The sequence below is a fragment of the Canis lupus genome, chromosome 1, assembly GCF_011100685.1.
Source record: "Canis lupus familiaris isolate Mischka breed German Shepherd chromosome 1, alternate assembly UU_Cfam_GSD_1.0, whole genome shotgun sequence".
Classification (NCBI taxonomy): Eukaryota; Metazoa; Chordata; class Mammalia; order Carnivora; family Canidae; genus Canis; species Canis lupus.
In genome coordinates, this window is record NC_049222.1 from 116,253,383 (window position 1) to 116,277,800 (window position 24,418).

Here is a 24,418-nt window from a genome sequence, read left to right on the forward strand (position 1 = left end):
TGCAGTTGGTGGGACTATAAATTAGTATAATCACTATGGGAAATAGTGTGTAGGTCCTCTAAAATTTTAAAATAGAACTACCATAGAATCCAGTAATTCTACTTCTAAGTATTTATCTGAAGAAAATGAAAATACAATTCAAAGACATATGCAACCGTAGGCTCATCACAGAATTATTTATCCATCATATGGAAGCAAACTAAATATCTGGATAGATGAATGGACAAAGAAGACAGGACATGTATACAATAGAATATTACTCAGCCATAAAAAAAGAACAAAATGTTGCCAATTGCAACAACATGGATGAACCTAGAGGATATTATACTAAGTGAAGTCAGACAAAAAGACAAATACTGTATAATTTCACTTATATGTGACATCTAACAAATGAAAAAACAGAAATAGACACTCAGATACAGAGAACAAATGGATGGTTGAGGGGGAGCAGGTGGTTTAGACAAAATAGTGAAGGGTCTTAAGAGGTACAATCTTTCAGTTATAAGACACAGGATGTAATGTATAGCATAGGGAATATAGTCAATATACTGTAAGCATTTTGTATAGTGTCAGTAACTGGATTATTGTGGTGACTACTTTGGTATGTATATAAATATTGAATCACTATGTTGTATATCTGCAACTAATATTGTATGTCATGTTTTCTTCAATTTATTAAGAAGGAAAAAAGTGAACGTGTAAAACTTAGAAAACATAGGGGTAAATCTTTCTGACATTGGATTTGTCCAAGGACAAATCCTTGGATTTTTAGATTTCACACTAAAGCAAGAGAAAAATAAAGACAAAATGGAGCTTATAAAAATCATAATCTATTCTCTATGAAAGGAGCTTATCAAAAAAGTGAAAAGACACACAGAATGGGGAGAAAATGTTTGCAAATCATATATTTTTTTCTTCTGGTTGGCTTTTTATTTGATTTTGGTAAAGAAAGAATAGGGAAGTGAAGTTGATTTAAAAATATCTACTGCTTCAGGGATCCCTGGGTGGCGTAGCAGTTTGGCGCCTGCCTTTGGCCCAGGGCGCGATCCTGGAGACCCGGGATCGAATCCCACATCGGGCTCCCGGTGCATGGAGCCTGCTTCTCCCTCTGCCTGTGTCTCTGCCTCTCTCTCTCTCTCTCTCTCTCGCTCTCTCTGTGACTATCATAAAAAAAAATATATATCTACTGCTTCAAAAAAAAAAAAATCTACTGAGGGGATTCCTGGGTGGTTCAGCGGTTTAGCGCCTGCCTTCGGCCCAGGGTGTGATCCTGGAGTCCTGGGATCAAGTCCCGCATTGAGCTCCCAGCATGGAGCCTGCTTCTCCTTCTGCCTGTGTCTCTGCCTGTCTCTCTCTCTCATGAATACATAAATAAAAATCTTTTAAAAAATCTACTGAAAATATTTAATTTACCCAGAAATTATTAACTAGAAAACTAGAATTCTTACCTCTCCCAGTTTTATTGAAATATAATCAACACATTTCACTGTGTCTTTAAGGTGTAAAACATAACAATCTGACTTAAATATATTGCGAAATCCAAAATTGTATAGATACACACAAAAAAACTTGTGATGAGAACTTTTAGGATCTACTCTTTAAAATATACCATATAGCAAGTTAACCATGGTCATCGGATGCACATTACATCCCTAGTACTTATAATTGTAAGTTTGTACCTTTTGGCCATCTTTATTCAATTCCACCTCCACTTGTCTCTGGTAACCATAAAACTGATCTTTTTCTGAGTCAGTTGTTTTTATTTTTTAGATTCCACATATAAGTAAGATCATATGGTACTTGTCTTTCTCATTTGACTTCACTTAGCATAATGCCCTCAAGGTCCATCCATGTTGTCATAAATGGTGGGATTTCCTTTTTTATGGCTGAATTGTGTGTATGTGTGCACATGACACAAATTATCCATTCATCCTTTGATAGACACTTAGCTTGCTCCCTTTATCTTAGCTATTGTAAATTATCTTGCCATGAACATGAAAGTGCAGATACCTCTTAAACATAGTGTTTTTGTTTCCTTTGGATATATTCCCAGAAATAGAATTGCTGGATTATATGGTATTTTGTTTTTTGTTTGTTTTAGGAATCTTCATACTACTTTCCAGAGTGGCTTGCACCAATTTACAGTACCTCCAATGATGCACAAGTGCTCCCCTTTCTCCACATCCTTGCCAGCATTTATCTTTTGTCTTTTTGATGATAACAATTTTAACAAGAGTGAAGTATTAGCTCATTCTGGTTTTGATTTGATCTAGAGTCTCAGCACACAATACACAAAATGTCCATGATAGGAATGAAAATCACTCATCATATCAAAAACAGGAAAAGCTCAAACTTAATGAGAAGATAATCAAGAGACATCAACACCCAAGTGATTGGAGTTATTTGGCAAGGAATTTAAAGCATCAATCATAAAAAATAAAAATAAAAGTGCTCCAGAAAAAAATTATGTACATACCTGAACCAAATGAAGAAAAAAACTAATATAAAGAACATGAGATATTCTGAAATGAAAAATACTGTAACCAAAAGACTCAGTGGATGTACTCAAGAGCTGAATGGAGAGTAGAGAGGACAGGGTCAATGAGATTCAAGACAGAACAAGATAAACTGTTCAATATGAACAACAGAGAGGGAAAATATGCTAAATCTTACAAGGGAAGAATAAAAAGTGTGAGGCTGAAAAAGCATTCAAAGAAATAATGACAAAATTCCCCAACTGTGGCAATAAATATAAGCCTACAGACTCAAGAAGCAGAGCAAAACCCTAAACAGTGGAAACCCAAAGGAATTCATGCCAAAATACTTGATAATCAGACAAGAAAACTAAAGATATAAACAATTCTTAAAAGCAGCTAGAGAGGAACAACTCATTACCTATAGAAGTATGCTTCAAATGAGAGTTCTCTGCAGAAAACCTAGAGGCCAAAATGAAATGGCACCTTTATCCAGTGCTGAAACAGTGGTCAACCAGAATTTTCCACCAGCAAAAAAATATTCTTTGGTAATGAAGGTGAAATGAAAACATATTCAGATGATGGAAGACTAAGATAATTTGTTGCCAGGAGACCTCCACTAAAGAGTGGCTACAGGAAGTTCTTTCAGCAGAAAAGAAATGAAGGAAACATGGAACATGTGGAATAAGGAAAGAACAGAAAAAGTAAAGACATGAGTACACTTAATAGACTATCTTTCTCTTGTGGAGCTTCCTAAATTATGCTAGACAGTTAAAGCGAAAATGGTAATACTGTCTCATATAGTTGTTAACTTGTTCAGAGGAAATATTTGATACAATTATATAATAAAGTAGGCAATTAAAGAATCTCAGTTGAGATAAGATTTTGAACTGGTTAAATGTTTACACACATAGAGTATGGAAATTATGTATGTATGATGTAATACCTAGAGCAACTACTAAAAAATCTATAATCAAGAACTCTAAAGTAGAATTCTAAAAAATACTAAAGTAACCCACAGTAAGGCATGAAAAGTGACGGGAACAAAACCACCAATAAAATGGCAGATGAATGTTCACAGCAGATTTGTGTATTAACCAAAAATTTTAAACCCAAATGTCTTTCAAAGGCTCAATGGTTAGAGAAACTATGGCATATGCATAAAGGGAAAACTACTGAGAAATTTAAAAAACAAAAATTATGGTCTCTGGAACAGCTGGGATTTATCTCAAGGGAATCATGTTGAATGAAAGACACCAATCTCAAAAGGTTATATAGTGTATGATTCCATTTATTTTTTAAGATTTGAGGCAGAACGTGAGTGGGGGGGAGAAGCAGAAGGGGAGGGACGGGGGGAAAGAATCTTAAGCAGACTCTGCACTCAGCATAGAGTCTGATGTGGGGCCTAATCTCATGACTCTGAGATCGTGACCTGAGCTGAGATCAAGAGTCAGATGCTTAACTGATTGAGCCATCCAGGTGCCCGATTCCACTTATATTTTTAAAAGGGGGAGCATGTGTGTGCAGGGCAGGAGGAGCAGAGAGAGGAGAGATGCCCAAGCAGGCTCCATGCCCAGTGTGGAGCCCAACACAAGGCTCAATTTCACAACCCCTGGGCTCATGACCTGAGAAAATCAAGTCAGATTCTTAACTGACTGAGCCACTCAGGAGTTCCTATAAAATACTCTTGATATGACAAGATTATAGAAGAGATTACTGTTGCCAAAGATTAGGAGTGGGAAGCAGGGAGAGGAAGGGGTTACAGGTGTGACAACAAAGGGACAGAGCAAGGGATCCTTGTGATGGTGGAAGTTCTGTATTTGATTATGGTGGTAGAGAAATCTACACAAGATAAAACTGTATGTAATAACTACATGGACAACACACAAGCCCATGTAGAACCAGTGAAATCTGATAACAAGTACAGATTCTGCCAGTGTCAGTTTTGATATTGTACTATAATTACATAAGATGTTAATATTAGGGGAAACTGGATGTAGGGTACACAAACTACTTAGCACTACAGGGTATTATTCTTGCAACCTTCTATAAATCTGCAATTATTTCTAAATAAAAACTTTTAAAAACTATTTGAGAGTGGGGGTAGGGGTGGAGGGGCAAAGGGAGAATCTCAAGCAGACTCCCCACTGACTAGAGCCCACTGCAGAGCTTGATCCCAGGACCAAGAGATCACGATCTGAGCTGAAGTGAAACCAAGAGTCAGATGCTCAACCAACTGCACCTCAGAGGTATGCCAATAAAAACATCTTTTGAAAGTCCCAGTAGAAAACAAAAAGACAAAATATATGAATGAGCTTTTCAAAAGAAAAAAGTAAATTTGAGTTCTGTAAGTACTTGAAGGGTTTAAATATAAAACATTTTAGATGTGGTACAAGGAAGTGAGATTTCACATCCACTGGGCACATACCTCACGTCTAAAATCGTCAGCATCTGCATCCTCACTTAAGGATTTGGAAACCAAATAAAGCTTTGTTGAGATATGCTAAAATTCCTTCTGCTCTGATGCAGGCATCTATCCTTGGCTTGACATTAATCACGTTTTATAGTAGGTATGAATGGTCTCTCCTCTGAAACCAAGCCAAATGTCAGTGTTTTTTTTTTTTTTTTAACAAATAGCCAATTATCTCAACAATTGACTATTTCTTTAGTTTCTTCACTGCTTCCAGTTAGAGGAAAATGTGTGTTTTAAATAAAGATAAATTTTTAAATTGGCATCAAGTAAATGCTATGTATATACTGATGGTTTTTATTATCTGAATTAACTTCAGATAATAATTCATCTTAATTCAGTTTGTGTATTAGCAAAGATAATTTTCTATAAATGTATTTGATAATACACAACTTTTAAGTTGTTTCTATAGGTCATGTCCTTCACCCATTTGATTATGTTAGAGAAACAGGAAAATAAGGCAAGAAAGAATACAAAAGATAGCAACATTATCTTAACAACCAGATTTGTTGGCACCATTATTTTTGCTTTCATTCTTTTATTAAAAAAATGTTACAGATAAATATAACAATTCCATCTAACCCTCTCCCACTTCCTGAAAGGCAACCAATGTCATATATGGATCTATAAGCAATACACAGTAGTGTTCTTTGCATTATTTTTATTAAACTTATACAAATGTTACGTTTTTTCATTGTACATTTTGCTTTTTTCCTCTCAGTATTATATATTGTGATCTATGTAATTATACGTCAAATTTGTATCTTCTTTCTAAATACTGTATTCTATCATAGCAATAACATGGTAATAATCTATCCTTCTACTAATGAAAATTTGTTATGTCCAATTTAGTGTCATACAAACCACAATGCAGTGATGAACAAAGAGATGTGTATCTGTGTGCCCATATGTGCATGCCTCTAAAGGCAATACACCAAAATAGAAATGACTATTTCATATCTGTGTTCTTAGAGTTATCCTGTTACTCTAAAGTAATAAATCTAGTTTATTTTCATCATAGTTTCAGACATTTGCTTTTTATATTCTGATCTTCAGTCTTTCTAGATTTTATTGTTGTATATGATATAAAATAGAGACATCATTTTTTGTTCATATGACTCTTCCATTTACTGAATGGGCCATTCTTTCTCCAATGACTTCAAGAGCAACATAATTCACAAAATTCCCATATCTCCTTTCTTCATCCTTGTTTCCCCAGATTTATCAAGAATACATTGTTTAGACACAGCTTTAAATAAATTATGTGATACTATCTGCTATACTGTTTCTTCTCTTTTGTCTTCTACTTGTTTCAGCTATTTGTGGTCCTTTATATTCCCATATAAAATTTTATATCAGTTTGTGACATTCTTAGAATTTAGTGAAAACTTTGAATGGAAGTACCTTAGAGGTTTATGAATTTATATGTTTAAAAATGTGTTTTCAGACTCATTTTTCTCAAAATTTCAGGTGTTATTTTGTGCCCTTCAAAATGTTTTGTAACTTTATAAATGTCAGTCTTACAATTAATGTGTTTATCCTTAGACATTGTATATCAACACATTTTCAAATTAACTAATTCTTGTATAAGAGAACATTTTTATAGTTTCTCTCTTTTCCCCCAATCTTCTTTTCCTTGCTTAATACATTGGCCAGGGTAGGAGCTCAAATATATTGTTGATATGCTGGTAGCAGGTGTCTTGTTTCATATTTAATAAGAATGCTAAATAAATAATAGAGGTCTATGAAGGTTTTACAATTTATTCATTTTGCAATTTATCATCCTTGTAAGAATTGTTACACAATTGTGTGACTTCTTTAAAAGGCTTTCCACATCATAGTTTTCTGCTCTAGAAATGTAAAAGGAGGTGCTAATTCTTTCTGAAGGCGTCTCCATCTTCACGATATACATAGTGTTTCTATTTCTATTGAGTATGAATCCTCTGGTGTCTAACAAGGTGTGACTTTTGGCTGAAAGCCTTACCACACTCATTACAATGATAAGGCTTCTCACCTGTATGTTTTCTCATATGAAGTGTAAGAGATGAGATTTGAGAGAAGGCTTTCCCACATTTACTACAATCAAAGGGTTTCTCACCTGTATGACCACGTATATGTATAGTAAGGGATGAGCTTTGGGAGAAGGCTTTTCCACATTTATTACATTCATAGGGTTTCTCACCTGTATGACCTCTCATGTGCACAATAAGAGAAGTTCTTTGAGAGAAAGCTTTTCCACATTCATTACATACATAGGGCTTCTCACCAGTATGACTTCTCATATGTAAATTGAGCAATGAGCACTGAGAGAAGGCTTTCCCACATTTATCACATTCATAAGGCTTTTCTCCTGTGTGACTTCTCAGATGAAGAGTAAGGGATGCAATTTGAGAAAAGGCTTTACCACATTCATTACAATCATAAGGTTTCTCTCCAGTGTGAACTTTCTGATGTGTAATAAAGTTTTGCTTTTGGCTGAAGGCTTTACCACATTCATTACATTCATAGGGCTTTTCTCCAGAATGAATTTTTTCATGGGCAATGAGATTTGATTTCTGGCTAAAGGCTTTGCCACATTCCTTACATATGTAGGGTTTTTCTCCAGTGTGAATTCTCTGGTGTCTAACAAGATTTGACATCTGAATGAAAGCTTTCCCACATTCATTACATTCATAAGGTTTCTCTCTAGTATGAATCTTCTGGTGTGTAATGAAGTTTTTCTTGTGGCTGAAGGCTTTTCTACATTCCTTACATTCATAAGGTTTTTCACCAGTATGACTTCTCATATGTACAGTAAGGGCTGAACTTTGAGAGAAGGATTTTCCGCATTCATTACATTCATAGGGCTTCTCACCCGTATGAATTCTTACATGTATAATAAGCATGGAAAACTGAGAGAAGGCTTTTCCACATTTATCACATTTATAAGGTTTTTCTCCTGTATGACTTCTCATATGAAGAGCAAGGGATGCAATTCGAGGGAAGGCTTTACCACATTCATTACATGCATAAGGTTTCTCCCCAGTATGAACTTTCTGATGTGCAGTGAGGCTTTGCTTCTGGCTGAATGCTTTCCCACACTCATTACATTCATAAGGTTTCTCTCCAGTATGAATTTTTTCATGATCAATGAGATTTGATTTCTGGCTGAAGGATTTCCCACATTCCTTACATGCATAGGGTTTCTCCCCAGTATGAATTCTTTGATGTCTAATGAGATTTGACATTTTAATGAAAGCTTTCCCACATTCATTACATTCGTAAGACTGCTCCCTACTATGAATTTTATGATGTTTAATGAGTTTTTCCTTGTGGCTGAAAGCTTTTCTACATTTTTTACATTCGTAAGGTTTTTCTCCAGTATGAATTCTCAGGTGTCTGATGAGGTCCAAGGTTTGACTGAATCCTTTCCCACAGTGATTACACTTGAAGGGGGTTACTACAAGATGGGATGGGCTAATGCAAAATGATTTCATAGCTTCATTATATTCAGAATGTTCCTTTCTTATAAGAATTCTATCATTATTATGACAGCTGAAATTATTATATTCTAAACACTTTCCAAATAAGTCATATTCATAGAAATTGTGACTGGAAGGAAAAAAGTCCGGGTTAAGAGGAAATGCATTTGCAAATTTCTTATGACATTCATTGACTTTTTCTTCAGTCAGTGTTTTTGTGAATTTATCTTCAAATTGTGTCAAAAGTCTGTCCTGGATTTTCTGATGCTCATCAATTCCCCACATATCTCCTAAAACAGATTGCAAATAAATATCACTTGAACAATTTTCCAAATTGTAAAATGAAGAAAATTTCAGAAAGTATGCTGTCATGGGATTGATTCTTGGCTTACAGCCTAGTTTCCCATTATAAAGTAAATTTCATGTGCATAAATCTCCTATTTTCTTTTCTTTCTTTCTTTATCTCCTATTTTCTAAGCTTAAGGAGAGTCCAGGAAAAAATATTAGTAGAGGAAGATAGGAATACAAGTAGCTTTGTGTTTAAAAATGGGATCTGAAAGAAAAAGATAAACTGTGGGGTAAATAAAAGGGAGAATGCAGAATGTACAAATAAAGTAAGAAGAAATGATGGAGAAACAAAAATAGGAAGTTAAAAAAATCATAAAGCTATTTTGTAGGACTTAAAATAAGCTTTTATAAACTGCTTGACATAAGCAATTTTCTGGAAATTGAAAATTACCAAAACTGAACCTGTAAGAGGTAGAAAACCCTTATGAACCAACTTCTACAAAATAACAGAAAAATATGAAAAAGCAATTCTCAAACAGATCAAAAAGGTTAAGAGAGATTCAGATGGGAATTTGAACATTTAGGGGACATTTGCTTTCAGGATCTGCAAAATGTTATATAAGAAAAAAAAGAATTAAAAAAAAGAATTTTTAATTTATTGTGTGAAATGAACATAATATTAAAACCAAAATCTCAAGAAAGATGACAACCAAAAAAACAAACTATATACCAATTTTACTTATGAGTTTCAATGTAAAAATTCTACCTAAAATATCAAAATAATCCAGAAGGAAAGAAAAGTGATCTAGAGCACTTTAAATACAAGACATATCATACTTAAGTAGATTATTTCCAAGTATATTTTACTATTAGAAAAATCTACTTCTATAAGCAAATATATTAAAAGGTCAAAATAAAAAATCAAGTAATTATTTTCAAAGCTATTTTTAAAAATTATAAAACCAAACATTTTCCATAAAGAAACCTTCATAAAAAGGGAATACAATATTTAACTTGAGAAAAAAAGTACAGTACAACTTAAGCATTAGTTTAATATTTAATAAGAAAAATTCCTCCCCCTTCCATGGCCAAAGAAAAAGAAAAGAAAAACCCAAAGCACTGATATAATAAGTACTATCACTATTATTACAGTTCTGGATAGTGCATTAAGTAAGAGAAAGAAATCAGAGGTATAAACACTTGGAAAGGAAAGATAAGGTTAACATTTTTGTCAACAATAAAACAATTTACCTGGAAAATCAAAAGTGAAAATTATAAAAACAAATTCACTATACGTTGGAAATTAAGTTTTAGTAACATTTATATATGCAAACAACTATTTAGAAAAGAACAGAAGACTATACTTACAGTCACAACAAAAATATGAAAAATATGGGAATTATTAATATGTCCCAAGATTTTCAGAAAACTAAAATGCACACAGATTTGACCAAATGGGAAGGTGCTATGGGTTGAGTTGCCTGTACTGCAAAAAAGACATGTTGAAATCCTAATTCCCAGTATTCAGAATGTGAAGTTACTTGGAAAATGGGTCACTGCAGATGCAATTAGTTAAAATGAGGTCATACTGGAGTAGGGTAACTCATAATCTAACTGGTCTTCTTATAAAAAGTATGCAACATGAACAGACAGAAACACACAGGAGACCACCATATGAAAATAAAGACAAGATCGGAGTTATGCTATTACAAGCCAAGGAATGTCTAGGGCTATTAGAAACTGAAAGAGGGATAGAAGGGTCCTTCTACAGGTTTCAGAGGGAGTATGGCCTGCCAACACCTTGCTTTAGTATTTATAGTCTCCAGAACTGTGAGAATAAATTCCTGTTATTCTAAGCCACCCAATTTGTGGTATTTTGTTACAGTAGCCCTAGGCAACTAAAAAAAAGGCATATCACATTTGCTGGAAAAGAACGTTTGACAGCAAAAATGACACAAGCTAATCTATTAAAGTAATTTTAATAAAAATGTTTGAAAACACAGGTAATAGCTCAAAGGAAAACAATGCTAGGGGTTGCCACCTTCGATAGGAAATGTGTGAAAGAGCTACTTTTCAGTATGTATCCTTTTTTACTTTAGAGGTTTTATACCATCAGCATGTATTATGTATTTTAAAAAATAAAATTGTTCTGAATACTGCAGTAATAAAATGAGAACAAACAATGGGCAGGTAAAAATTGGATCAAAATTGGAACATAAAATTGGAAGAGCCTACTTAGCATATCTGGATAGGGAGTAAGTACTGTGATCAGGAGAGAAAACAAAGAGGGAGAAATTTAGTGTAAATATGGTATAATAAATACATGAATTTATTTCATCCCACCCCAAATCACACCAATCTGAGATAAAGAAAAAATACATAAACTAACAAAGACTACCTTAGAGGAGATGGAAGATCACTCTCTTAAGAAATAGAAGCAGAAATGCTGTTGAGTCATGTCGAGACATGAGGTAGAGGATACAAAATAAGGGACAACTGGCTCAAGCATAGAGTAAGTGCAAGCCTACATACTAAAGGATAACATTCAGTTCCCTGTTGCTGCTTAGCTCCAAAATTGGAAATGGAGATTTTTCTCCCTCTCTGCCAGACAGATAATAAAGAAAGGGAAAATTCCTATACAACTATAAAGCAGGTACAGTTAGAGACTTGGTTGCAGATTACAAACATAGAAATGGTGGCAGTGTACTAACTTCCTGGGTCACTTAGGGTAAAAAGAGAAGATCCATTAAGCAAATGATGTTGAAGAAGGTAAGATTAGCTTGCCAAAGTACCATCAAAACAGAAGTGAAAAAGAATTTCAAGGGCAAGATTAAATTGTCAGATGTGACACAAGACTCCATGTTTTAAAATGGTGGAATGGAAAAGGCTCTGATCTCTTTTTGTCTCTACAAACAATGGGAATGAATTTTCACTAATTCTTGAATGAACCTAGGGGTGGCTGTAACCCCAATTATAATAAATGAGTTAGTGTTGACAAATACAGTGAAGGCTAGAACAGGGGAAGAAGGATTCTAAAAGACAGGTATTCCTGCTGATCTTGGGTAGTTCAAGAAGAGCAAGAAGCTGAGAGTCAAATGGATATTACACCCTGAAGGGCAGAGTTAATTATCCTATGATTACAACAACGAAATTTGGGAATGCAGACTGGTTACAGAAGACTTGTTATCCCCAGATATCCCACCAGGACTGAACACGGAAGCATTGAAACATTTACTTTTTTAGGAAGAAGTCTGTTGGGGTGAGACTGTAAGATTAACAGTTATAAGAAACTTTTTAGATGAAAAAGAAAAAAAAAAGCCTAAACATACTTCTACACATACAACCTTGTAGAATAAAGGGCTTCAAAATAAAGCACAGATGCATTCATTTCCATCAAGAATTGGTAAACTTTTTCTTAAAGTGTCAGATAGTAATTGGTGGGTCACACAATCTTTGAGGCAACTATTCAACTATGCCGTTTTAATGTGAAAGCAATCAAACACAAGACATAAATTACTGGGTGTGGCTATGTTTTAATAAAACTTTATTTTCAAAAATAAGTGGCAGGCCTATAAGCCATAGTTTACTAATGATCCCTGTTCTAGATCAGAGTGCTCATTTTATTTCCCCAACATTAACTTTTCTTAAAAAGCATGTCAAGGAAGAACTAGCCTACTACTAAAAAGGAGAAGGTGCTGGAACCAGATCTATAAAAAGTATTAGAGCTAGAACAATTATGGCACAAAGTAAATAAAATTGAATTATTGCATAAAGTAAATGAAAATGTTGACTATTTCCATGAATGAAAAAGCTTAATGAAAATAAATCTTTAAATCAAGAGCTCAAAATATAAATGTAATTTGTATGGGATGGTGAAAAAAAATGGCAGAACCAAGGAAAGAAATGGAAGAGAAAAATAAAACCAGGCAAAATGAAGAATATCATGCAAGTGGGGTTGAAAAGAGACTAGATAGTAATTTTAGTATTGAAATTATGGTAGAGTAATTAGGTAATTAGGTAACTGAAAAATAAGATAATGGGTTATACAAATTTTTGATGCATCACTGGACTTATAGAAAGCATGTATTTCCAAGAACATAATACTCTCCACCAACCATACCTGAACACCACACACTAAAAAATGAATAAAACAAAAATAAAGTGTTATCTGAAATCATGCCTGTGGGTGGGATTTAGAAAGCAAGCTGGAAGATGGATCTGACTTGACTACATATGCAAATGAAAGCTCTATTAACTGAAGCATAAGCCCTGGGACAGGAATAAGAGAAAGAAGCTCAACTGAGGTTCCTACAAAAACCCAAGACATTCTAAAAATGTTCAACTGGTCTTCACTTGGTAACGCCTGTTGGCACCTACCAGAAGCACACGCAAATTATCTTAAGAATGCAACCCCGATTTAAGACAATAAGATTATTGCAATAAGGTTTAAAAATGCTGAACTCACAATCAGCAGTCATCAAGCATGTGAAGAATCAAGTACAATAAATAATCAAAAACAAGATATTTAAACCTAAGGACTTAAAATATTAGAATTGTCAGATATAAAAAACAGAAGAGTGGGACACCTGGGTGGCTCAGCAGTTGAGCATCTGCCTTTGGTTCAAGGCATGATCCTGGAGTCCCGGGATCGAGTCCTACATTGGGATCCCTGCATGGAGCCTACTTCTGCCTCTGCCTATGTCTCTACCTCTCTCTCTCTCTCTCTCTGTGTCTCTCATGAATAAATAAAATCTTAAAAAAAAAAAGAAGTGCTACGTAGAGTATTTTTAAAGAACCAAAGAATAAAAACACAGACTTGAAGCAGCCACAGAAATCAATAGAAAGAGTCAGAAAGTCATAGGAGGAAAAAGGCCAAAAAACCAAAAGAAAAAAAAATTTTTTTTCTAGAAATACCAAATAGTAGTATTGAATTTTTTTAAGCATATGAGATAAAAGATCAATAAATACAGCTGAAGAGAGAATGAGTAAACTTGATGATATATTTGAGAAGTCGACATAGAAAGACAGAAAATAGTAAAGGAAATGAAAACACAATATAGTGGAAAAAAGATTTAGCCTCTACCTTTAGGAGTCTCAGAAGGAGAGTGTAAAGAAAATGAAGGAAGCCAATATCTGATGATGTTGGCTGAGAAATCTGCAGAATTAATGACAAAAATAAGAGAACACTATGGGAAATTTTATACCTACAGATTAGAAAATACAGATGAAACAAGTTTTTAAATATAAAAGACTACCCTGGAACATCAGTGTATGGTAAACCTTTATAGATACAAGAGCAAACAAATATTTATGGAAATTACATTGTACAACTCTGTGAAAATTAATTTGAACAACAGAATTAAGAGGGTAATTTGTTTAGAACATTATAACCTATTACCAAAAACAAATGCCAAAAGAGACAAAATATCTGCACAGAACAGTTGTAATGATAAAAGATATCAAAGCACTTTCCTTCGATAATCCACAAAGTCCAAATAGGTGAACAGGTAAGATAAACCAGAATTTTAAGGGAGTTATATGCTAATGCTATTGTAAGTATTTCAGAAGAAGAAATGGTTCGCCGGGACACCTGCACCCCAATGTTTACAGCAGCAATGTCCACAATAGCCAAACTGTGGAAGGAGCCTCAGTGTCCATCAAAGGATGAATGGATAAAGAAGATGTGGTTTATGTATACAATGGAATATTACTCAGCCATTAGAAACGACAAATACCCACCATTTGCTTCAACGTGGATGGAACTGGAGAGTATTATGCTGAGTGAAGTAAGTCAATCAGAGAAGGACAAACAGTGTATGTTCTCCTTCATTTGGGGAATATAAACAATAGTGAAAGGAAATATAAGGGAAGGGAGAAGAAATGTGTGGGAAATATCAGAAAGGGAGACAGAACATAAAGACTCCTAACTCTGGGAAACAAACTAGGGGTGGTGGAAGGGGAGGAGGGCGGGGGGTGGGAGGAATGGGTGACGGGCACTGAGGGGGGCACTTGACAGGATGAGCACTGGGTGTTATTCTGTATGTTGGTAAATTGAACACCAATAAAAAATAAATTTATTTAAAAAAAAAGAAGAAGAAATGGTTCTAAATTCTATTTATGAAACCAGAGTAACAATGACTTCAAAACCTGAAAAAAGTGGAACAATTATTTAAATTTATGATGAAATTGTGAGGATGAAAAATAGTACTAAGAAATACATAGGGGCAGCCCCAGTGGTGCAGCGGTTTAGCGCCGCCTGCAGCCCAGGGCCTGATTCAGGAGACCCTGGATCGAGTCCCACATCAGGCTCTCTGCATGGAGCCTGCTTCTCCCTCTGCCTGTGTCTCTGCCTCTCTCTCTCTCTCTGCATCTCTATGAATAAAAAATAAAATCTTAAAAAAAAAAAAAAAGAAATACATAGACATAATTCAACTATATACTACATAAAGGAAAAAATAATATGATGATCTCTTGTAAGAAAAGATTATTTTAACTACACAAGCATTAAAAAAACTTAAGGTGGCAAAAGGTACTTCAAAGAGGAATAACCAACTATGAAAAAATACTGGAAAAACATACAACAGATAAAAGACTAATCACATCAATACATTCACATTAAGAATTCAACAGAAAAAAGGGCTAAAGATGTAAACCATTTATAGAGAAATATAGACAGAATTTAAACATGTGAAAATATCCTTGACTTCACTCATAATAAAGGAAATACAAACTCAAAACAAAATGAATTGCTTTTCACCTATCAAATTGGCAAAGTTTTTAAAACTGCAAAGACTATGTTGGCAGAAATAGCTGGTAGAAGTAAGAATGTTATAGTTGCTTTGGAGGGCAAAAAAATCTTGGCAATATCTACCAAGTTATAAATATATGTGAATATATACGTGTATATATATGTTATCTATATGTATATAAATGTATATATATGTATATAGGTATACATGTGTGTATAAATACCTGTGCAGACAACTGTGTGCACAAATACATGACAAATGTAGCAGAAAATGGAAGCTAACAGAGAAATATCACTGACTTTAAAACTTACTGAGTAAAACAGCTGTAGCCATTACTGAAGTATGAGAGTAAAGCTAAAAATACAGTGGGAAATATGACCATGAGTACAAAATAAAATGCTAAGGCATTTATAATGGAAGGAAAAAGAGAAAGTAGAAAGAACTATAAATGTCAACAGTTTATTTGAACAATGCGAATTATGTGAATATCTGAATGTAAAAGGAAGGGATCCTATGTAACAAGGTGGGAAGAGAGGCTGAAGATGCTAGTAATAGAATGATTGTCAAAGTGAAGCTGGAAATGAATTAGGAAATGTTGGTATCTAGCACACAGGTAAAAAGGCCAACTAGTCCTTTAAGTTCTGTGGAAAGAAGAATGTTATCTAGAAAAGACATCTTAGGTTAATAAAGAATTCACACAAATTATCACTTAAAAGTCTCCAGTCTTTAGGAAAATATCTTTGAAGAACATTTCACTGGGGTCAACTAGTCAGGGATTAACCATTAAAGAGTCCTGGCCCCTCCTCACCTGTCTGTTCCCTCCCTAACTAACCTGGACAGTGTCTCCTTAACACTTCTTCCTCCACCACCCAAGGTTCTTCTTCTTGCTCCAACTTGAAAATCACATCAGGTTTGGTGAATGGACAGCCTGTCAAAGGAAAGTAACATAAAATTTGGGCATAAATTATCAGGAACAAAAAAAATCATTCAAGAATTGATGTTGGCTCAGGGAAACCAGGCTTTCTGAGGACAAGGACTTGGTTTCTGGGGACGCTGCCCCTGAAACATAAGCAAAAATGACCTTTTGTTTTGAAAGCTACAGCATGCACATTCATGTTAGCAGAGGCACTGAAAGGTCAAACTCATTCTAACATTAAAAGGTTCTGCACACTTCAGAAATTTTGGGGAAAAAAGGTACTTTACTTCCGGAATTTGAGTTATACAAGAAACTACCCTTACCCACTGTGATTAAGTTGTTATAGTTTTCTAGCATCACATTCCGGTACAGATTCCTTTGAGCAGGATCCAACTGCTGCCACTCTTCCTGGGTGAAGTCAATAGCCACATCTTTGAATGTCACTGTTCCCTGTAACAACATACTCCTACTCAATCTGAAGTCATCCATTTTAAATGATGTGGACAAAACATACTGAATCATGTTCTCATAGTATCCAAAGATAAGAAGTTATTTAAAAATTTACCCAGTTTTGTTGTTTTCTAAAAGCAAAACAAACCCAAAACATATTAGCAACATTCTGTCAGCTTATGTTCATTCACAGAATTAGCAAGCACATATCTTTAATACCTACCATGGATTAAAGAGATCTTGGGCACCAATTTATACTGAGTGTGGAAAATGGGGGGGGGGAGGCGAATATAAAACTTTACTCAACTGGTTTGGGAACTCACTAGATGCCGGTGACTCACTGAAGCAGGAGTAAATGAAAAATGGATTTGGATGGAAGCAGAAGCTGGGAGAGAATGATATACACAATTTGAATCACAGTGGCAGTTAGATGTATTGTTCATTAGATCAGGAGAAATCTAGAAAAATGAGGATGTATTGTTCATAAGCCCTTATGTCTGCAGCCATGAAAATGGGATATGACTGCTAACAGAGTTTGCATATATTGAAAAAAGAGAATAACAAACAGCACTATAGAAATAACAGATAAAAAAGATTCACAAAGTTTTTAAAGTGGTCTGAATTAGAATTATAACTAGAACCATGAGAAGAGAGTATCAAGAAAGCTCTAGAATAAGTTCCAGAAATAAGACGCTGGTGATAAGTTTCATGACAGCAATATGATTTGTATTTAGAAATATAATGCAATATTCCTAGTTAAACTAAAATGTTCAAAAGAGTATAAACATAAGAAAAAATCTTCAACAGAAAAAGAACAAAGAGAGCTGTCCAATTTTTCTGCCTTTTGAGGAATTTCTATGAGAGACTGGGTGAGATAAAAAGAAATCACAATCCATGTTTCTAAGAATTTACTTCACATAGGTCTATGAATATGAACATCTACTAACACAAAGGGTTCAGAGTAGGCTGTGGGCTTGATAGGAGATCCTCTTTTGGAATCCTTTCTGATAAAGATTAAGGCCATTGACATAAACTGGTTTAAGAAACCAAAGTTCATATGCCTTAATAAGACATCCTTCATTTGTTTCCCTGCCTCAACAATTTGGTTTCCATCTATGGGCAAAAGTGCCTTTGTGGGAACTATCGGACAAAAGCATCATACATCAAGAGACTCAGAGGGAGACTAGCCTACTCATGCCTTAGGTAAAAGGCATATAAGACCTCAACCCCAGGTGTAGACTCTGTAGTGATCCATGAACCAACTCTACTCCTCTTAGTTGTGGTCCAGGATCCTTAGAAAAATACTGTCTTAGACAATCACCCATGGACAAGAGAACTTTTATGGAAATCCAGTCTATAGAAAAGAAGTTCCAGAACACTGCTGGGAGCAAAAAATATGAGTTTAGACTTATCACAGAGGGTAAGAGGAACAGTTTGACTACTTACATCACCTATTCCCCAAGGCAGCACAACTTAGGACCATGGGGAATGTTCTTGGCCAATGAATTTATCTATGGAGGAAAGTGAGAGTGTATGAGTGAGCACTCAGTTTCCTAGCTATGTGAGACAGTGTCAAAGTGGCTCATTTCTCTCTGCAATTCTGAGCTGCATGACTGGAGGGGAGAAAGAGTTTGAGAGAATAGCAGGAGTCTTATAAGGCATTAAAGGGATACATATTTTACTGTATTGCAAACCCCACTAAGAAACTTGCTCACGAGCTGCTCCATGTACTTTGCCTACAGTTCCCCCTACCTCATGGGCAGCCTCAGAGTTCTGCAGGCCTCACCCCCACACCGTCCCACCCTGCAGCAGAGAGCCAGTCTAAATGCAGGCCAGGGAGAGGCCATAACATAAGCTTTAGTGCTGCCTTTGGAAAAACAAAAAGAGGCTGTCAGCAAGCAGCCTGATGTGCTGCAGGACCAAGAGAAGGCATACAAGCTTAAGAATTCTGTCACAAGAGAGGGCAGGAATAGTGGGGCAGGTAATTAATAGAAGTTCTGAGAAAGCCTCAGAATCCCTAGCAGTACAGATGAAAGTTACTTCTGTCCTGAAGTACTTAATGACTGGAGGAGGTGACTGCTACTTTAAATATGAAGATAGCAATGCAAAACTTCAAGGAACATGAAAAAAATCATGGAAACATGATCTTACAAAAGATCATAATAATCTACCAGCAACTGATCGCAAAGACATGGAAACATAATTTTCCCAATAAAGAATTTAAAATAGCTGTTTTAAGGATACTCATGAGCTGTAAGAAAACACAAAAACATAATTTGATGATATTAGGAAAACATACATAACAAAATGTTAAATTTCACAGAGAAATCATAAAAAAGAAATTCTGGAGAAGAATACAATAAATGAAATGAAAATGCACTGAAAAGCATCAACAGCACAACGGATTAGATAGAAGAAAGAATGTGAATTAGAGACAGGCATTGTAAATTATCTACTCAGAGGACAGAAAGAGTAAAGAAAGTCTGTATGAATTATGGTGCATTATCAAATGAATCAATATCCACCTTATGAGAATCTCAGAATGTGAAGAGTAAGAAAAAGGGGAGAAAGCCTATTTAAAGAAATAATGTCTGAAAACTTCCAAGTCTGAAGAGATTTTTGATATCCAAGTTCATGAAGCTCAAACAAACTCAATTCTAAAAAATCCTCTCCAAGACATACTAAAATAAACTGTCAGAAATCAAAAACAAAAAGAATCTTAAAAATATCAAGAAAAAGAAGCTTGTAAATTACAGAGAACCCCCATGAGACTAACAGATTTTTCAGCAGAAATCTTACAGGCCAGGAGAGAAGAGGATGATGTACTCAAATAACTGGAGGAAAAAGCCACAAACCAAGAATACACTATCCACCAAAGTTGTCCTTCAGAAATGAAGGAAAAAGAAAGACTTTTTCCCATTAAACAAGAGTTGAGGGAGTTCATCACCACAAGAACTACTTCCCAAGAAATGCTAAAAGAAGTTCTTCAAGCTGAAATGAGACACTAATTAGTAATATGAAGACAAAGGTATGTAATACACTGGTAGAAGTAAATATATAGATGAATTCAGGAAACTTTAATACTGTAACATAGTGCGTTAAACATTTAACTCTAGTATAAAGGACAAGAACGTCAAAAATAACTATAGCTATAATAGCTTGTATATGAATACAAAACTGTGACATCAAAAAAATTAAAAAGGGGAGTAAAAAGTAGAGTATTTTTGTCTCTGATCAAAGTTAAGTTGTCAAAAAAAAAAAAAAAACTCAACAAAGTTGTCACCAGCAAAAAACAGAATATCTATAAAGTGTTTTATGTAAGCTTCATGGTAACCATAAACCAAACCTACAGCAGATAAAGATAAAAAAAAGGGAACCAGAGCATACCATTACATAAAATCATTCACAAAAGAAAGCAGCAAGAGATGAAGAAAACAACAGTGGAACCACAGAACAGCCAGAAAACTATGAATGCAATTACATAAGTCCTTACCTATATAATAATTATGCAAATGTGTATGAACTTTTCAGAAGTCACAGTGTTTGGATGGATAAAAAATAAGACCCGAGGATCCCTGGGTGGCTCGGCGGTTTGGCGCCTGTCTTTGGCCCAGGGTGTGATCCTGGAGTCCGGGGATCAAATCCCACATCGGGCTCCTTGTATGAAGCCTGCTTCTCCCTCTGCCTGCCTGCCTGCCTGCCTGTCTCTCTCTCTCATTATTAAATGAATAAAATCCTTAAAAAAAAAATAAGACCCAACTACATGCTGTGTATAAGAGACCTACTTAAGTTTTAAGGACATACATGGCTTCAAAGAAAAGGCATGATAAAAGATATACCACACTTGTGGAAACCTAGAGAGCAGAGGTAGCTATACTTGTATCAGACAAAACAGACTTTAAGCCAAAAACTGTAATAAGAGACAAAGAAGGTCATAAAATGATTAAAAAGTCAATTCAGCAAGAGGATCTAACAATCATAAATACATATATACACAATGTTGGCGCACCAAAACATTAAGCAAATATTAACATCTGAAGAGAGAACTAGAAAATAATGTAAGAATTGTACGGGGCTTCGCTTTTAATCATGGATATATCATCCAGACAAAAAAATCAAATTAAGGGCAGCCCTCGTGGCCCAGCAGTTTAGCGCTGTCTTCGGCCTGGGGTGTGATCCTGGAGACCTGGGATCAAGTCCCATGTCAGGTTCCCTGCATGGAGCCTGCTTCTCCCTCTACCTGTCTCTCTCTCTCTCTCTCTCTCTCTCTTGCTCGCTCTCACTCTATCTCTATCTCTGTCATGAATAAATAAATAAAATCTTTAAAAAAATCAAATAAGGAAAACACTGAATTTCAACTATACTTTAAACCAAATGGACCTAAAAGACACATACAGAATATTCCATCCAAAAGCACCAGAATACATATTCTTTTCAAGTGTACACTTAACATTCTCCAGGACAGATCTTTTGATAGGTTAGAAAATAAGTCTTAGTAAATCAAAGAAGAGTGAAATCATAAGAGGCATCTTTTCTGACCAAAACAGAATGAAACTAGGAAACAATAGCAGGAGGAGAGCTGGAAAAATCACAAATACGTAGAAATTAAACATCACACTCCAACAATCAATGGGTTAAGAAAGAAATCAGAAGGAAAATTAAAATATATCTGAAATGAAAATGGAAATACAACATATCAAAACCTATGGGATACAGCAAATTAGTACTAAAAGAAAGTAAATAGGAATAAATAACACAAAAACACAAACATAACTGTTCTCTTGAAGGAACTAGGGAAAAGAACAAACCAAGTAAAAAGCAGAAGTAAAGAAATAAAGACTAGGGCAGAAATAAATTAAACATAAACCAGGAAAACAATAGAAAAGACCAATGAAACTAAGGGCTAGTATTTTTCTGACAAACATAAAAAAAAAATTAGAAGAGTCAAATAAAATCAGAACTGAAAGAGGAGACATTACAATTCCTACCACAGAAATACAAAGGATAATCAGAGACTACTATGAACAATTAATAAAACACCAACAGATTAGATAACCTAGAAGAAACGGATAAATTCCTAAAAACACCATTTACCAAGACTGAATCATGAAGAAACAACATCTGAATGGACTCATAACAAGAAAAGAGATTAAATCAGTAATCAAAAATCTCCCAAAAGAGAAGAGCCCAGGATTAGATGGTTTTCCTGCTGAATTCCAACAAACATTTAAGAACTGGCAAAATTTTTTCTGAAATTCTTCTAAAAATTGAAGAACAGGGCAGCCGCCTGCAGCCCAGGGTGTGATCCTGGAGACCCAGAATCGAGTCCCGCGATGGGCTTCCTGCATGGAGCCTGTTTCTCCCTCTGCCCGTGTCTCTGCCTCTCTCTCGCTCTCTCTGAATGAATAAATAAATAAATCTTTAAAAAAAATAAAATAAATAAAAATTGAAGAACAGTCCCAACCTCATTTTTTGAGACCAGCCATACCCTGTTACCAAAGCATATAAGGACATTAGAAGAGAAAACTACAGGCCAATATAATAGCAAACCAAATATATTAGCACTGTACTAACAAACTAATATATTAACAAACCAAATTCAACAGTTAAAAGGATCATACGTTGTCATCAAGTTGGACTCTTATTCCTAGGATGCAAGGATGGATCACCATATGCAAATCAATAAATGGGATATATATATTATCAGAATAAATGATAAAACCATATGATCATCTCAACAGATACAGGAAAAAGAAGATAGAGAAAAACGCATTTTACAATAATTCTCAAGAAAGTGAGTATGGAAATAAAATATCTCAACATAATAAATGATATAAATGACAAGCCTACAGGTAACATCATATTTAATGGTAAAAGGTCAATAACAAGATGAAGGTATCCATTCTCACCACTCCTATCCAACATAGTCCTGGAAGTCCTAGCAGGACTTAGGCAAGAAAAAGAAATAGAAGGTACACAAATAGAAAAGAAAGCAGTAAAAACAGTGTTTGTTTACAGATGATATGATCTTACATATAAAAAAATCTCCTAAAGACACCACCAAAAATTGTTAAAACTAATCAGTGAATTCAGTGAAGTTGCAGGATATGAAATCAAAATACAGATATCAGTTAAATCTATACACTACCAACAAAGTATCTGTAAAAATAGAAAATAGGGAAAATCCCATTCATAATACCATCACAAACAATAAAATACTTTGGAATAAATTTAACCAAGGACATGAAAGAGCTGTACAGTATTACAACACTTTGATGAAAGAAGTGGGAGAGAAGACACAATGAAATGCAAAGATACCCTGTATTCATGGATCAGAAGAATTAATATTGTTAAAATGTCCATACTTCCCAAAACCATCTATTGATTCAATGAAATCCCTATCAAAATTCCTTTTTTTCCCCATAGAAATAGGGAAAAAAACCCAAACATTAAAATCTGTATGGACCACACAAGATCCCACATACCTTAAGCAATCCTGAGAAAGAACAAAGTTGGAGGCATCACCTTTTCTGGTTTCAAACTATAATACAAAGTTACAATAATCAAAATAGTATGATACTGGCATAAAAATAGATGTAAAGGCTAATCAATGCCAAGAGTACAGAAATAAACCCATACACACAAGGTCATTTAATATATATTTTTTAAGATTTTATTTATTTATTCATGACAGACACAGAGAGAGAGAGAAAGAGGCAGAGACACAGGCAGAGGGAGAAGCAGGCTCCATGCAGGGAACCCTATGTGGGACTCGATCCCGGGTCTCCAGGATCATGCCCAAGGCTGAAGGTGGCACTAAACTGCTGAGCCACTGGGGCTGCCTGGTCAATTAATATTTAATAAGGGAATCAAAAATACTCATGGGGAAAAGATAGTCTGTTCAATAAATGGTGCTGGGAAAACTGGATAATTGCATGTAGAAGAATGAAATTGAACCCCTAGTACAACATTCACTAAAATTGACTCAAAATGGGTTACTAACTTAAACATAATACTTGAAATTGTAAATCTCCTAAAAGAAAACACAGGGGAAAAGCTCCTTGACATTAGTTTTGGCAATGATTTTTTGGATATGATATCAAAAACATAAACAACAAAAAGCAAAAATAAAGGGGGACAACAGCAAACTAAGGCTTCTACACAACAAAGGAAACAATAAAGTATAAACATGATCAATATAGGAGAAATTATTTGCAAAATATGTATCTGACATGGGGTTAATATCCAAAATATACTATCAACTCATACAACTCAATAGTAAAACATCAGTCTCATTAAAAACTGACTGGAGACCTGAGCAGACTTTTTCCAAAGAAAACCTACAAATGGCCAAAAGGTATATAAAAAGGTATATGACATCACTAGTCATAAGGGAAATAATGATTTCCTCAACTACAATGAGGTATCAAATCTGTTATAATGGCTGTCATCAAAAAGACAACAGATAAGAGTTGATGAGGACGTGGAGAAAAGGGAACCCTTGTGCACTGTCAGTGATATAGCCGCTATGGAAAAGAGTATGGAGGTTCCTTAAAAAAGTAAAACTAGAATTGCTGGGGATCCCTGGGTGGCGCAGCGCTTTGGCGCCT

At 34.9% G+C, this 24,418-nt stretch overlaps 2 protein-coding genes across 2 annotated transcripts in view; one reads left to right on the forward strand and one right to left on the reverse strand.

Moving 5' to 3' along the window:
* ZNF570 (zinc finger protein 570) overlaps positions 1 to 24,418 on the forward strand; it is a 132,122-nt gene that overhangs the window by 42,371 nt on the left and 65,333 nt on the right. The window lies entirely within an intron of this gene.
* The window catches only part of LOC106559057 (zinc finger protein 569-like), a 51,528-nt gene continuing 32,575 nt past the window's right edge, over positions 5,466 to 24,418 (reverse strand). The window contains 4 exon segments of the mRNA XM_038529046.1: positions 5,466 to 7,135; positions 7,137 to 8,695; positions 16,275 to 16,370; positions 16,682 to 16,808. Of these exon segments, the coding sequence (XP_038384974.1) occupies positions 6,971 to 7,135; positions 7,137 to 8,695; positions 16,275 to 16,370; positions 16,682 to 16,808 (1,947 nt within the window). The 3' untranslated portion in view covers positions 5,466 to 6,970.